Source organism: Anoplopoma fimbria, chromosome 7, assembly GCF_027596085.1.
Source record: "Anoplopoma fimbria isolate UVic2021 breed Golden Eagle Sablefish chromosome 7, Afim_UVic_2022, whole genome shotgun sequence".
In the NCBI taxonomy this organism is placed as follows: Eukaryota; Metazoa; Chordata; class Actinopteri; order Perciformes; family Anoplopomatidae; genus Anoplopoma; species Anoplopoma fimbria.
This window is the reverse complement of record NC_072455.1, coordinates 8,150,426-8,166,917: the sequence shown is the minus strand read 5'-3', so window position 1 is coordinate 8,166,917 and position 16,492 is coordinate 8,150,426. Positions and strand designations below refer to the sequence as shown.

At 40.4% G+C, this 16,492-nt stretch overlaps 1 protein-coding gene across 1 annotated transcript; it reads left to right on the top strand.

Moving 5' to 3' along the window:
* Positions 1-703: 703 nt before the first annotated feature.
* Positions 704-10,564, top strand: naglu (N-acetylglucosaminidase, alpha). The gene is made up of 6 exons (XM_054601400.1): positions 704-1,223; positions 5,245-5,392; positions 6,023-6,169; positions 6,615-6,700; positions 7,214-7,470; positions 7,717-10,564. Exons 1-6 carry the CDS (start codon positions 811-813, stop codon positions 8,919-8,921), a joined length of 2,256 nt encoding a protein of 751 aa, XP_054457375.1. The 5' UTR covers positions 704-810; the 3' UTR covers positions 8,922-10,564.
* The last annotated feature ends 5,928 nt before the right edge of the window (positions 10,565-16,492 follow it).

Here is a 16,492-nt window from a genome sequence, read left to right as displayed (position 1 = left end):
TCATTTTTAGACTATTTCAGAATTTTTTAAACCTGCGTTTCTGCCTGATTTCTGTTTACTTGAAATGATGAGTTGAATGTATGCGTTCACTCAACTCATTATGTTTCTAAACATGATGAGCATATTCACGGATGTCTCAGCATTCATTGTTTGAGAGTTAAACTCTGCGAAGAGACATTTTTTCTTGTTTGAAGTAAACTTCCTCTGTGTGTCTTTAACACATGCTAAGCTACATCATGGGTTTTCATTATGACATTTTTAAACACATTTGAAGTGGGGACTAATAGGTGACTAATAAGAAGTACACATTAGCCTAACAACTCAGTTGTATCAGAAAAGCCTGTTTCTAATCTCTGTTGCTTCGCCTGTATTTGCATTTAGAACAAATTAAAAGAGTCCCCCTTAAATTTGAACTTAAATGCAACATGTTTCCCCGCTTGTCCTGGTTGGTGTTTGGAACTTTCTTCAGGAGTGAGCATTCAATGATCTACCAAGTTAAAAGGTTTTCACATTGTGCTATTACCTGATCACATGACATCAAGCCTGTACCTGAAAGCAGGCCACTTCTGTATTATAACCATCACATGACAGACTGGTCACATGACAAACACTGTCTTCTCGGAGGAATTCGTTAAATGGGAACTGCATCCTCTGATTGGCCGTGAGTTGTAATTGACGCATAGCTCTCTCTCTTTCTGATTGGCCAGCAGGAGCAACGCTTCCTGGTTATGTGCAAATGGAGAAATAAAGTTGTTTTTAAACCTGCTCCACGGTGGGAAACTCTGGCTTTACTTGAACGTGGGCATCAAAATGTCACCTAGAAGCGGCCGTGTCCCTGTTCTGGTCGTCTTGTTCTGTCTTTTTGCAACTGCCTTTTGTAAGTTTCCCTCTTTAGACCACATCAAACCGAAAGCCAGCGACAAGGCGCAGGGCAGAGCGGTGGTGGAGCTGCTGAAGCGCCTGCTCGGGACCAGGTCCACGGAGTTCATAGTGTCAGTCAACAGGAGCCTCTCCAACGACAGCCTGGATGTGTGTGAGCTCAGGTCCACTAAAAACTATAAGATAGTCGCCACGGGCAGCACCGGAGTGGCCGTAGCGACTGGCATTTACAACTATCTGAAATATTTCTGCAACTGCCATGTTTCCTGGTCCGGCGACCAGCTGGATGTGCCTCGTCCTCTGCCGAAGCTCACTGGCGTCCTGCGCATCAACACGCAGCACAGGTCAGTGACCCACGAAGTGTACAGACAAAGTACGCCAATGCGTGATTTAAAGAACCGTTACAACCAGCTCTCTCAATGAGCATATTTCCAGTTCACCAAGCAGAGCTTATTTCAGTACAATTCAGTGGAAATGTTCAATTTTCAGGTTAGCAACTCAAGTTTGTTTTTCGATGTGGGGGGGTCGAGCGCGAGCTGTGATTCACGCCGCTCGCGACTGAGTTGGCAAACTACTACACAATAATTAATTAATACCAGCTAAATAACTATTTTTTTCATGTCGAGTTTATCAGAATATCTTCTGAAATACTGCTTTAATGCGTAAAGTAATAGCTATTATTTATTGATTTAGTTTTTCTTAGTTGATGGTATCATTACACATCCTCCAGTCCTCTACTTCAGTTACACGTTTGACGTTACGTTGTTTTCATTATATGCTGTCGTGCCAGTTATTGTTAGTTACTTTTCAGGACTTTCACTTCGACGAGGTATAAACAATTCAATTATTTAATCAATAAAATTCAAATGCTTATTATAGAGTGATGCGTCTCTAGTATACAATACACAAAAATGTAGTATTTAGTTTAGACCGATAATGACGGTCTGTGTCCAAAGATATAAAGATAGATACATATTTAATGATTTAAACCATTATTGTCATTGGAAAGTTATATTGTTTATTATTATGTTATTTTTTATTTCTTTATGATTATTATCATCGTAATCATAATCCAATGTATCAACTGTGCAATATAGATGATCTTTGCAATCCACTATGCGATATAAACCACCAATCAGTACGATTATATCATATTTTAGTTTGTGTTGTTTTTAACGTTTTATACTTATTTATTATACCTTTACTGTGTGATTACGTATTTATTATACTTGTTTTGATTATTATTATTGTTTTTTTTACTTATGTCTCTTGTTTGTTCATTTGCACTACGGACTGTGCCGTTGTAATCAAGCAAATGTCCCTGCTCTGGGATTAATAAAGGATTAGATCCTTTTTGGAAGAGAGAGGCTATTGATCTTTACAAATATTAGCTACGTGCGCTATAAAAAAAAGTGCCAGACTCTATGTTCCTCTAATTTCAGACTTTTCATAAAACTAATGAAAGAATAAAGAATATTATATTACATTATTAATAAGGAGCCCCAACCTTCTCCCATTTGACCATATACTTTATGCAGTCAAAAGGAAGATGAAGACTGATGGGGCTATTTCATAAATCCTCCTCCTTTTGAACGGCCTGTGTGTAAGCTCTGATTGCAAATTCACTGATATCAGCAGAACACCAGCAACCGCCAGTGGCCGCAACAAGACTTCACCAGATAGAGGAGCCATTCCTGTTAAGATCCCAGTTACTGGATAGCCAGCTGCCATGAGCCTTTTTTTTTTTTTTTTTTTTTTTTTTTTTTTTTTTTTTTTTTTTAGTAGCTAAGAACATGTTTCCATGCTTCCGAGCAAAACAAACCCACAAGGTAGATTCCTAATGACAACTTGTGATTTCAAACTTTATGCAAGAGCATGCCATATCGTGTGTGTGTGTGTTTGAATTCTCTCTATAACCCCAGCCCCCTCCGCTGCGACGCTGCACAACAAAACCCACGGGTGCATGACAAATGGAGCGTGGTCACACATTACTTTTCATTGTTTATTGTGGGCACTATGGACACTAGTGCCACAGCCGGGCCCTTTAAAGGACCCTTTCCTTTCAATTATCTGTTGTGCATTAGACGCGCATCGGCTCACCCCAGTTATGTCATGTGCACAGTAGTTAGATTGAAAAAGCCATGGTGAGCATGGCACACTTTAGTTTTCCCATGACTATAACTTAGCCAGTTGGAAGCTTCAGCCGTTTACCAGCTGCAGGAAACTATAGGTTTAGATTACAACAGTGTCTGTGTGGTTTGAGCTATATGCAATGTTATATGACCACAACCTCAATAACAAATTGACAGTTATTAGAATCTCAATCAATATGCATATCATAAATACACAAAAATGTATGAAGTAGGTGTAATGAGTAAACTTAGCAGTGTTAATAATTTTATTGTGAAACTGGAATTGTCAACTGTGTTTTAACATTCTGTGCATTTTTTATTGTTTTGTCTCTCTTTTCTTTTGTCTTTTTTTCTATCGTCTCTGTCCTCATGGAACAGTGACTATACATGAAGACAGTGATGACGTCCTGATTTTAAATCACTTTTCTCAGCTCGAGGAAAGTTTTACAGATATAAAACCTCCAAGGATCATAAATGCATAGTATATAAAGAGGCATAATTGACCTTGTTTGCAGTTTGAGGAGTCCTGTCAACAGTTTTCCAGACGTCTCTTTTTTAATGGAGGTTTAGGGGGAAATTCAGGCCGCAATACTGCCAGTGGCTAGTTGGCAAATTGGAAGCAAGGCTGAGCAGTGGCGCCAGTGAAGTCAGTACTTTCAGTAAACCTCGTAGTCATTGTTTCACTTTAAAGCAGATGTGGAGCATTTTACTGTCCAAACACTGTGACTCAGCATGTTCCATAAAGTACTTCCATAAAGTTTGAGGACAAGCGACAGGACATGCAACATAAAGATCCCAAGCAGGAGTCACAGTACATGGTGTAAATCTGTAACTAAGGATTACTGTCATTGTTAATGATCTGGATTAGTTCATTAGTTGGTTACATTGGGTCTATGAAGGTTGATAAGTTTCCCAGAGCGCAAGGTGAAGTTGTTTTGGCCAAACAACCCAAGGGGCCTCATTCACCGACCGTTCTGAAGAGAACCACATACACAGTTCTCACAAAGATTCTGACATTCACCAATGTTTCTTAATTTGGGATTTGTTCTTAGGTTAGAACAGAATCTGCGCACACTGAAGAGCACAACTACACACACTTGAGTGCTGCTGACATGTTTGTTTTAAAATGATTTGCGTTTTTCTTCAGTTCTACTTTTGTAAAATAGAATATATTAATAACAATTATATTTGATCATTTATGTTTTTTTCATAATTATTTGCAGTATCCTACAAATAATCATGGTCTTTCAAAATAAATCAAAAACTACACTGCAACACCGAACAAGTAATAGTATGCCATGTATCTTCCTTTAGCTATTTTCTATCTATGCAGGTATGACTTCCTGCAGAGGTACCTCTGCTTGAGAACTATAGAAGTTTGTTTTGACATTTGGAATTCCAGTGCTTCACCTGCTTTAGACTTTTGTTTGTGCATTATTGACTTGATTCTTTCTTTTCAGTTTCTGTTTGCCCTGTGCCCTGCTCTTTTATTTCCTCTTATGGGGATTGTGGGGGGGGGGGGGGGCGTTTACTTGTGCTCATTAGGTTTTACTGGCCACGCTCGCTATGCAGGAGGTCGTGACATCGTCATGAATGTGACGCAGCCTTTTCTTAGGACCTTTCCTAAGAACAAATTTAGGACTAAACTTAGAAAAATATTGGTAAATGAAGTCAGTGTGAAATAGCAATTAGCATGGAGCGAGAACAAGCAGATGTGCGGAATTTTGCTTAAATAATTACTTAATTAATCAATTACCCGAGTATTTGACGATCTCATGTATGAATGTTCTTAAATGTACCTAATAATACAACTTTAGATTTTTGTAGTGTGCCATGCTCTTCTAGCAGTGATTTATGCTTCAACTGTATCTTTATGTGAATTAGGAGAACAAATCATAAAGTTTAAAATGACGGATTTGTTTAGTCTTGTACATACTGCATACATGAAAGGCACAAACTGGTGCTTGGTGCCACAGGGACACAATATAAAGTAGAACACCATCTGGCCCTTTGGTGGTATATTTAACTTTTCACAGCTGCTTGAATTACAGACTGAATTATTTTGCGTAACGCTAACAAAGTATAATTTTGTTTCTCTGTTGTTGACTTGTAGTTTTCTTGGGATTTGTATTATTTATTTTATTGCATACACTGTCAAGTACTCATTTGAACATGTCATTTTTAAGAGTTATCACTTCTATAATAAACTATATATTTGTGTGCTTGTGTCTAGATTCCGGTATTACCAGAACGTCTGTACGTTTAGCTATTCCTCTGTGTGGTGGGACTGGCCGAGATGGGAGAGAGAGATCGACTGGATGGCACTCAACGGAATCAATCTGCCGCTGGCTTTCACTGGCCAGGAAGCCCTGTGGCAAGAGGTAAGAGTAAAGGCAGAAAGTGATGATGCTCTTCACAAAAACTAGATTAAACCACAAGAACACTGGAAAAACAGCTCTTGGTAATCAGCATTCTGTATGTTCTAAAAATATAAGTAAACATAAACAACTCTCTCAAATCCAAGAACTAGTGTGCTAAAACTGAAATATGTGATGTCATCAAGTATTAAGTGTTTGAGTTGCTCAGCAGACATACTAGGAGAGATGTTCTAGATGACACTGAGAGCACCAGGGGAATGTTCTGAGTTTATGCTACATTTTCTGTCTCACAACTATACAATAGAATAAAAAAATATAAACAAACTTTGGGTGGGTCTCATATTCATTGTCTATGGAAATCCTCCACACTTGGTACTTAACTTGACTTACATCTCAGGTTTCTGGCCTTGAGAGAGAGTAGCTCATGTTCACGTTAAACTTTCCTAGGCCGTGTAAAAAACGTATTGGAATTCTTTATCTAGGTGGTGTTCCCCTTTAAGACGAGCAGGAAGAGACTCAATTTGAGCTCTGCAACCATAATCTCTTAGGAGCAAATACATAATACATGTTGATTGATATGTGCAGCAGCATGTGGACGGACGTCAACCCATCAACTTGTTATGTACCTTCCAGGTTTACCGAGCTCTTGGGTTGAACCAGTCGGAGATCGAGGAGTTCTTCTCGGGCGCCGCGTTCCTTGCCTGGAACCGCATGGGCAACCTTTTCAAGTTTGGCGGGCCTCTGCCACAGTCCTGGCACGTGAACCAGCTCTTCCTCCAGGTACTGAAAACCTCCTTGCTTGTAAACGCAGTCTGAAGCTACTATGTGTAGAATCAGTACATTTCTGGTGGCATTAAGACATTTGGTGGTAAAATTGAAGGTGAACACAACTGAAATGTCGCCATTAATCCCTCATTAAACAGAAAAAACTGTGTACACACAACTACAATTATAATTCAAACTGTTTGTTGTGAACATCCAAGTAACTGCGACTGCTCTGTGACTTTGTTTCCAGCCTGTTGCATGTTTCTTGTCCTTTATGACGAGGAATAATGGCTCAGGTTATCGTTACCACAATGATGCTTTAAAAGGCCTTGTATCTCTTTAAAGGCCATCCATTTGGATAAAATCATCTGTGTATTTAAATTGTTTGCCAATGAATTTCAGCGTGCCAGCTGCCTTGGACTGAATCCTCTCACGGCATTTCTCTCTTCTCGTTTTGCAGTTTAAAATCTTAGAGCGAATGAGATCCTTTGGCATGACTCCTGTGCTGCCAGCCTTCTCTGGGAACATCCCAGAGGGAATCCTCAGGTGACTGATGCTTGCTTATGTTTCATCATTTCAGAAATATACTACCCCATACACAGCCGGCAATGGAATTTATGAGGCTGATACCAATGGTGATATTTAAAGTCCCGATTCAAGCCCTATAAACCTAAAAGTTGATTAAACTTCCTGTTGAACTTGCGCTGTTATTGTCATTGGTCCCTCTCCATAATGGGCTTCTCACCGTGTCTTTGAGTGTGGCCATGCAGATTGGGTAGAAACATTTTGCCTTCAGACATTGTTGGACGTCACTTTGTGTGAACTAGTTCATTTCATGAATACTCTAGCCTTGAGGAAATATCTAGGAAGAATGAGTTGGGACATTTCTCTCCAACTCAGGTTGCTCCCACAGTCTGTACGTTCTGTTTACTCCACCTCTGTGTCCCACCTCTGTGTCCCACTTCCCTGGTTCTTTTCAGAGTACCCCTCTGTGAGGATATGGCTAGGGAATATTTTGGTGAAAAGCTTTGAGTCTCTGAAGTGTTTCTTGTATTTCAGGTTGTATCCAGAAGCCAATGTAACCAGATTGGGGCCTTGGTCTCACTTCAACTGCAGCTACTCGTGCTCCAACATTTTAGACCCTCGCGACCCGCTTTTCCTCCGGATCGGTTCCCTCTATCTGTCCCAGGTGGTCAAGCAGTTTGGTACAGATCACATCTACAACACTGACACCTTCAATGAGATGAGTCCACCGTCCTCTGACCCCGCCTACCTGTCTGCAGTCAGTCGCTCTGTCTTTGCCTCGATGACTGCAGGTGAGTGTCCTGGTGACTAATGTCCAGTGCACTTTTTTGAGTTTAAGATCTGATAGTGTCTGTAGTGCTGATATTTTGGGTAACAAGTGCAATAACTGCCCTAGTTTGATGACCATTGTGTGACCTGCTGTCCAACTCTCTTACACAGACAGCCCCCTTCGCACTCCCTGCTGGTTTCCAGCCATGTTCCAGAACTGCCCTCTTCTTGTCCCTCATCCAAATCTCTTTTTTTTTTCTTCTCCCTAGTTGATCCTCAGGCAATTTGGCTGATGCAAGGCTGGCTGTTCTTCAGTGATGCGGCGTTCTGGAAGCCAGCTCAGATTCAGGCCCTGCTGCACGGAGTGCCCCTCGGAAGAATGATCGTGCTGGACCTGTTTGCGGAGACCGAGCCGATTTTCTCTTACACTGAGTCTTTCTACGGACAGCCCTTCATCTGGTGCATGCTGCAAAACTTTGGGGGCAACAGTGGATTCTTTGGCACAGTGGAGAGCATCAATTCAGGGCCCTTCAAAGCCTTACATTTCCCAAACTCCACGCTGGTGGGCATTGGCATGACGCCGGAGGGCATCGAGCAGAATCCCGTGATGTACGAGTTGATGAGCGAGCTGGCGTGGCGCAAAGAGCCCGTCAACTTGTCAAAGTGGGCGTCTCTGTATGCGATACGCCGCTACGGCAGCACGCAGGAGAACCTGACGGCCGCATGGAGGCTCCTGTTCACCAGCGTCTACAACTGCACGGTGCCACATTACCGAAACCACAACCATAGCCCACTGGTGCGCCGGCCCTCTTTTCACATGAACTCTGATGTCTGGTATGACCCATTGGATTTGTACAAAGCCTGGAAACTGATTATCGAGGCAGCTCCGTCTCTCATGTCCAAGGAGACTTTCCGGTACGACCTCGTGGATGTGACGCGGCAGGTCCTACAAGTCCTGACGACTTCCTTCTACCGGGATATTGCAGAAGCCTTCCAGAAGCAGAAGCTGCCACAGCTTCTCACTGCAGGCGGGGTGCTGGTCCATGATCTGTTGCCCGAACTCAACCGTTTGCTAAGCAGCGACCGCAACTTCCTGTTGGGCACATGGCTGGAGCGGGCCCGGTCCTTAGCCCTAGACGAGAAGGAGGCACAGCTCTACGACATGAACGCCAGGAACCAGCTGACCCTGTGGGGTCCCAGTGGTGAGATCCTAGACTACGCCAGCAAAGAGTGGGGAGGTCTCATGGAGGACTACTACGCCCAGCGATGGGGCCTTTTCGTTCACACTCTTGTAGAGTGTCTGGACAGCGGACGACCATTCAAGCAGGATGCCTTCAACCAGGCGGTTTTCCAGGTAGAGAAGGGATTCATTTACAACGGCCGAAGGTACCCAACCAAACCTCAGGGAGACACGTACGAGATCGCCCGCAGGATCTTTCTCAAGTACTACCCACAGGCCTTGAAGAGACTATAGTGAGCAGAGACTACAAAACAACACTTGTCTCAAGTCGCAGCAAGAAGAATGTCCTCCACCTCCAGTTCTCCATGGCTATCCCAAAACAGTTTGATGTAGAAAATCTAACAGCCTGAATTTTGCAGGAACCATCTGTTTTACACATTTCTGGATTCTTCATTCACTGTGGAGGCATGAGAGAAAAACTCAGTTTTTAAGTTGACTGGGGGTGATTATTGATGTAGAAATGGACATAATTCCAGGGTGACTCATTACTTTAACACACAGGCATGAGATTAATATCTATCTGAACAAATCAGTGGCTTGAAGAAAGCAAAATGCAAAACTTAACATGTACTAGTCCTTTAAATCAGAGGTACTGCACTATGACTGCAGATGGCAGATGGTCCATCTGTTTGTCGTCCAGTTGACCTTTAACCATTAATAAGATGACTCTATCATGTCTATCAGTTTGAAGTTTGTTTGAATATCGGGCCTGATTCTGAGAAAACAGACCGATAGGACTTTGTGCTTCAAAGCCGCACCGGAACAAGTGGGCTAGTAGAATAGTTACCAAACAATGTGGGGGTCTTTGATCTTGCATATCAATTTTCTACCTAATTTACAATTTAATGCTTCTGCGGTCAGTGAGACCGGCCCATTACACAATGAGTTTCTGTAGAGGTCCTCTGAACACAGGGGTTTGTTTAATGCTGAGCAATTCCTACGACAAGGTGGCTCATGGTTTCTCTTTTTAAAGATATATTTTTATATGGAAATGCATTGACGTTAAACTGGCACATATCACGTGCACAACAATCACTTTCTTAAAGTTATTGGCTATTTTAAGGAGACATATTAGTTTAGATTTGGATGAGATTTCTTCTTTTTGATAACTGTAGTTTAAGTTAAGGACAATCTAAATCTTTTGGGGAAATCATGATTATTTTAGTTCTCTGAGTTCTTTTAACATTCACTACGTGAGCACAGCTTACATTCATAATGTAACTCCACGTTGTACAAAATTAGTATTTTTTTTTATTGTATAAATGCTATTTTTGTATTTTGATGATTTAAACTGTTGTGATTCTTAAACTCAGGCATGTCATAAAAGTCTCAAGGCTCTGTTGCTTCATACAGTGATATCATTCTCCACCTCTGTGTTGTGTGTGAGCTCAGTGATAATAGTTACTCCACACACATTAACCTGTGCGTCCCTGTGTTCAGGATAAGGCTGGAGACTGTCCCAGCATGCTTTGGGTGAGAGGCAGGGTACACCTTGTCAGCTCACCAGTCTGTCACAGAGCTCACAAGCATTCACACTCCTAATTTAGAGTTTTCAACTAGGGGTCAGATAAAGGTCCCCAGATAAATCTGAAGGGCCGTGAGATGAATAATGGAGAAATACATTTTTTTAATTCTGCTACCCAATTTGGTTTTTCTGACTTTACATATAATTTAAATGTGAAATGTCTTCGTTAACCGGGTAGACCAGGTACAGCTCCTCTATGAGCTCCATGTGTTGGACGTCTTTTGGTTTTATCCCATCAGCTTTTGGACTGATGTCCAGTGTTCAAGACGTTCAGCTGGCTTCACGTTATTTCAGTGTGAAAATTCACAAGCAGTCACTTTCAATTTGCTCCCGCATTTACAGCAGTTACTCTTTTGAGTGTTATTAAAGTGATGCAATCAATAGCTTATGATAAATGTTTTGTTTAATTATGTGTTGATTAACCAAAATGTTATCAAGTTTTCACTGAAACTTCACCCGACCTCTACGTTTCTTAAATCCATAACTGTTTTTATGGTTTATCAGCTATGAAGCTATATATTACAAGGTTAGTGGATGACTATCCACTGAACATGACCAGTTATCTATTTCTAAAAAGCTGAAAATGTCATATTGCAGCTCAGCCTCTGGAAGTCCATTTTATGAACAACTGCTGTATGTATCTGCCCGAAACAACTTGTTAGTGAATCTTAAAATGTCCACAATATGAGAATACACAAAAATCATTATACACAAATGGAGAGGACACAAACTGATAAGAGGTCAGCCAGTATACTGATGCCAGAATATTTAGAGGGCCTGTATGTAAAATTCAGAGCAGAGGGCTCTCCTCCACAGGGTTCTCAACATGGTGACGCCTGAGCTGGCAGCTCGTGGCTAACAGTGCTAACAGAGTTAACAGTGTTTAGCTGAGGGGGAACTGGAGGGTGGGCTCTACCTTTTCTCCAAGACGCTGTCAGTGGGTACAACGTTATCAGCTTTAACCGCCGTGTGAGAGCAGTGCAGAGCTGCCATTAGCTAGCCAGCTGGCCACGCTCATGTGCACTTAAAGGTATTTTAACGAAACAAGGACGCATGGAAGGAGAGCGACTTAATGCTCTTTTACTTTATATACATGTTTCTTTAAGACTTGTCTCCACTCAACAAGTGAGATGGATAAATAAATTCACTCTAAAATATAATAAGGGAAAAACAGCTGGCTCCTCTAGTGTTCAAGAACTTTCTAGACTGGAACACAGTCCCCTCCCCCAGTTGAAGACATGCAGGTAACTGGAACCTTGTTTCTTGGCTGATGTGCCTAAACATTTACTCCCAGTTTAAGTCCCTCACCGTGCAGAATCAAATGAGACACCAAACAACGGCCGGCCTCAGCTGCTCTCTCAGGTGTGTCTCAGCTCAGAGAGAAAGGCCCAGGTGAGTGTCCTCCCCCCCTTTATAGACTCTGCCCCTTTCCCTGGGTCCTAATGCTAGACCCTGATACCTGCCTTCCCACATTTAGATAGTTGTTGGCTGCTTTATTAATGCTTCTGAATATCATATAGAGACGTTTTCAGGTGAATAGTTTCAATATAGCAAGTTGCAAAAAGTAATCGGCTACGCTTGAAATTGATACTTAATGTCCTTTGTGTATGTATATATTTTGACAGAAATATACCCACATAGTTTCCTGACAGGCTCCCTTATTGTGTTGTATGTATGACCATTAACCATATTAATTGGTGTATATACTTTTTTATCTTATCCAACTATAATACATTAATTTCATTTATCATTCAAATGTGACAAATAATTTAAAAAAAAAAACAATAATCCACGTACAGACCAAGTCCCTGTATGTATGTGTGTGTGTGTGTGTGTGTGTGTTTGCTACCACACTAAAGAGCAGGGATGTATCTGTATATACATAGAAAGTGCTCTATAAGAAAGCAGACAGCGGTAAGAGGACACTTTTGAACAAACAACAAAACAAAAAGGACTCAAACTGTTTGATTAATATTTTTTATTGTTGAAAAAATAATGAGTATCAGGTTTGTAGTTGTAGAGGGACTTTTAACTGCGGAGTTCCTCTCCTTATGTACACTGATGATATTCCCTGTTCTGCTCCAGGCTCATTTCTAACACATGGTCACTCCAGTATATCAAAATTCAAACACTCTTCAAAAAACACAATGAGGAGTTCACTTTCCATCACGGGGCCGACAAGGTTCAGCTTGTAATGATGACAGCACAACGACACAATGCCACAGGCATTCACACCGCTCAGCTTTTCTAACTGTGCATTTACACCTGACCTTTCCCATCAGGAGTCACACCAAGACACTTCAGTGGATCAAAAGTTGTCACCTGGATGAAAAGTGTCGGAGGTTGTTTTAGTCGGATGTGCACGAGACCTTTTTCTTCCCGGAACGCTGCATTTGTGTCAAATGGGAAAGACGTTTTGTATATTTTGAAAAAAAGCAGCTTTGAACTGGTTAAAACCATCTCTGATAAATTAGGAGACGGATGGGATTCGTTGTGAGCTTATGTTTCTATGGCATCAGTGCGTTACAAACCCAGCTGACGCAGCCGAGAACTCAAACATAAACAAAGAATGTAAAATGGTTGATTGGCCTTTAAGACATAAGTCTCCAATTACTCCCCCCTTCATTGTTTTGTCTTCCTGGACCCCATTAAAGCAGCATTCTGCTGGTTTTGCATGTTACACTACATTTGCTTCGATTTTTGCAGTTCTGCTGTCATTTTTTTTCAAAGCATTCCATCTGTCAGACTTTCCAAACAGCTGCTTGCTTCGTGTATGAAAACACTCAAAGTCACTTTGGATTTGCTGCACCTGACGCAAAGGAAAAAGAGAAACTATTTGCAGCAAGTTTCAAGTGTCTGCAGGATGATTTTTCCAAATGTAATGAAATGAAGTAGGGATGTCAATCTCGTAATGGAAAAGTCCATTTTTCAAGGCAACAAAGTTCAGTAAGTTTTAGGATAATTAGAAGATAATTCAACCTCATGTCTCAGAGTTTCTCTTTGAGTTTTGTCCCGCTTCTGTTCACTTCTACCAAATTAGAATTGCTGCAACTTTGAATTTTCATAATTTTCTCAAACTTACTTGGAATATGCAATTTCTAATTGGGTTTGATTTCCAAACACAACAAATAAGTTGTCAGTAACACAACGTCAGGCCTGATCGCTGACGAAACATGTACGGAAGGACACAGCCGACGGGCTCCAAATGATAAAAAAGAACTTTCTGGGGAATTTTAAAGCAAATATAAACGCAGGAACAGACAATGTTTGTGAACAATAAATTGGAGTTGTACAAAGTTCTGAACGCGATAACTACACTGATACGGACAAATGTTTCTGATTACAAGAGTTGGTTTAGCTGGCAAAAAAAATTGATTTTTAAGTACCGTGTACAGTATGGTTTGAAAACGGCTGGCTGTAATGTACAGATCACATGACCACATCATGCGGCTAGTAATGTGAAACATGTCAAACCACCTTCATGGCCCTTTAATGGAGGGAGACTGGTTTGGTTGTTTTGTTCACAGGAAGAAGAAATTTGCAAAACAGATTTCATAAATTGGCTTTTCAGCTAGTCTACCTTGCATGAAAGACAAATAAAAGTCCTTTAGTTAAAGAACAGAAATCATGTTGAAACACAGCTGACATGTAAATGAACGAGAGGAGCACAGAGAGCAGTCGCGTCGGATTCCCTTTGACTGTCCTATTGATTCACTCGTGCTGTGTCCTCATCATCAGTGGTGAGAAGTCACCAGAAGCACAGCTGAACATCTGTGACCACAGCTGGACTGATTCTGCTCATTAGTCAGTGTGCTTCATTCTATATGACGCTCAGGAAATGTTCTCCAGCATCATTCATGGTGTCATATTTGAGTCCTCAGGACTAAATGGAATGATGTAATAGGAGTTTCCAGGATGAGTAAAGGTGCATGCTGGGACATTCGGAGGCAGAGATTTAGGTATGTCTGAACCCACGTACTTCAAATTGCATAAACTCTCTGTAATGAGTTTTCTTTCTTCTACCTTCTTTGCAGACGTCAGTGTCTGTCCACTTGGCTGTGGTATGAAACTCCACTGGAACAAACTTTAGAAAGAGTATCCATCACAGTGAGCTTGGACTGTACCATTGCAATAATGATAGACATTTGCAGTGCTTCATTTTTAATTACTTAATTAATGCATCATTTATAAAAAAAAAGCATAAAATAATTTGCATTTAACTGATGGATTATGAAACAAAGTAAAAAAAAAAAAAAAAAAAAAATCACAAACGAAAACAAAGAAATTATTCTGTTTTTAAATGATGAATGAATGACTGAATTAATCTTTTTTTTTTTTCCTGCATACCATAAAACTTTTCCAGTTTTCATGTCATTCATGACATTTTTTACAGACGTATGAACACTGAGCAAAAGCAAGAGCTCTGATTGGTCCGATTCTTGCCAAAGCTAAAAAAACAGGTCAATCAGAGCTCCTCTGCTCTGTGAGTTGCATTTCAAGCAGCAATCGGATTATGGAATGTGAGAGTGAGAAAAATAAATAAATGGCTTAACACATACACAATAAAAGCCCTATAAAATAAATGTTATCATTTTGTTACATTTATAGACAGAGTAAGTACACAATTCAGAATCATTTCAAATCAAATGTAATAATCTGTTTTCTTATATTATTTTCATTTTCATTTGATATTATTATTATTACACACACACTGTAAAAGCCTTTAAGGGTACAGTCCAGGCTCCACAGTGAACACAGGTCTGCTTTTATTTTGGTGATGTCACTGCTGTGTGATAAATCAGGGATTTGGGCTTTTTTTTCCCTGCATTTTTTGTCTGCATTTATAAATGCCTGTAAAGCGTTAAAAAGTAAACATAATGTAGAATCGAAAAACATATTGAGCAAAAGAACTTCAGCTGCATCTTAAAGAAGTAAAGATATGCAATAAAAAAAACCTTCTGTGATCTTTTAAACTGAAACTACTCACCATGTGAAAATTTCCTCTAATGTGAGGAACGTAGTACGGCTGAGAATCTGCCCACCTGTCTCAGAGACTAGAGCTGAACTTTGCCTCCAGTCATTAAACCCCTTCCATCAACAATGTTTTTGTTGGTTAGCCATGACACAACAGGCTAGTTACACAGAGGAGATTCACAAAGCTGCCGGAATGATCATAATCAATATTTAACAGAGATGACATGGAGACATCAACAAAAATAAGGCAGTGATTTAAAAAAAAAAAAAAAAAAAAAAAAAAAAAAAAAAATCAATTATTTAGCTCCTGTAAACATACTTTTAAAAAAACAACTCATCTTTCACATTGATTATTTCAAACAAATTATCAGTTTATGAAAAAAGAAACATTAGAGAAAATATTATATTCTAAAAGTTCTCTTTTGATTCAGATTAAAATCTTTACACAATTGAATGGAGTTAATTTACAAAAGATCAGATTTTGATATTGTTCACTATATTCATATATTACAAGCTACATGGACCGAAGAGACCGGTGCATTTCATTGGTTCAAATCAAAGCTGGGTTGTGGCGTCCAGGAGAGGTGACATTTTATAGCAGCTCCAGTGTTAGTGCAGAGAGAGGGTCAGTAAACCGGCACAAAAACAACTGCTTAGCATTTCAGGACGATGAAGTGAAAACCTTTTTAACATTGTGTGGTCGACTCTCTAAAAAGGTGACAGCGTGCAGGATTCTGTGGATCTAACAGTGTGGATGCAGATTGAACTGAATGCTCCTCCGCTCACTCCTCCCTTTACAAGATCCTGAGCCGCCGAGTGCATCTCTGCTAACAGATCCCCTCAAATGCTTCACGCTGGCCCTTTAAGGTGAGTAATCGAATGATTAAAAAATCAATCCACGTGTTATGACTTATACGACTCCCCCTGCCTGGATATACATATGTATGAGGACAGTGACACTGAACTTCTGTCACACTTACACACTTCACATGTTCTTTTACACTTGAACCAGGAGCCAGTCGTCATGGAGACATTTCTGGTTGAGTCCATGAAGAGTGGACCTTCTAATGTTGTTTTTTTTTGTCAAATAAATTTGTTTCCTGGAGAGATCGAGATAACGGAGGCGTGATTGAAAGAAAACACTTGTAGCAACCACGAGTCCACCACAGCTAAATGAAGATCACTGGTTCCACTGGAAAGCTTTGGTCTTAATACAGTCTCAATAAACCTTTGACATACCTGGTATGAAAATATATGAATGGTCAAATGCATGCAGAATATCAGGGAAGGCTGAGTATCAGGCTAA

What these genes read in the sequence shown, in the direction of transcription:
- naglu (XM_054601400.1), top strand. Translation starts at nt 811, where the DNA reads ATGTCACCTAGAAGCGGCCGTGTCCCTGTTCTGGTCGTCTTGTTCTGT. An exon ending in AGGAAGCCCTGTGGCAAGAG is followed by an intron (nt 5,393 to 6,022) that starts GTAAGAGTAAAG and finishes TGTACCTTCCAG; the next exon opens with GTTTACCGAGCTCTTGGGTT. An exon ending in TGAACCAGCTCTTCCTCCAG is followed by an intron (nt 6,170 to 6,614) that starts GTACTGAAAACC and finishes CTCGTTTTGCAG; the next exon opens with TTTAAAATCTTAGAGCGAAT.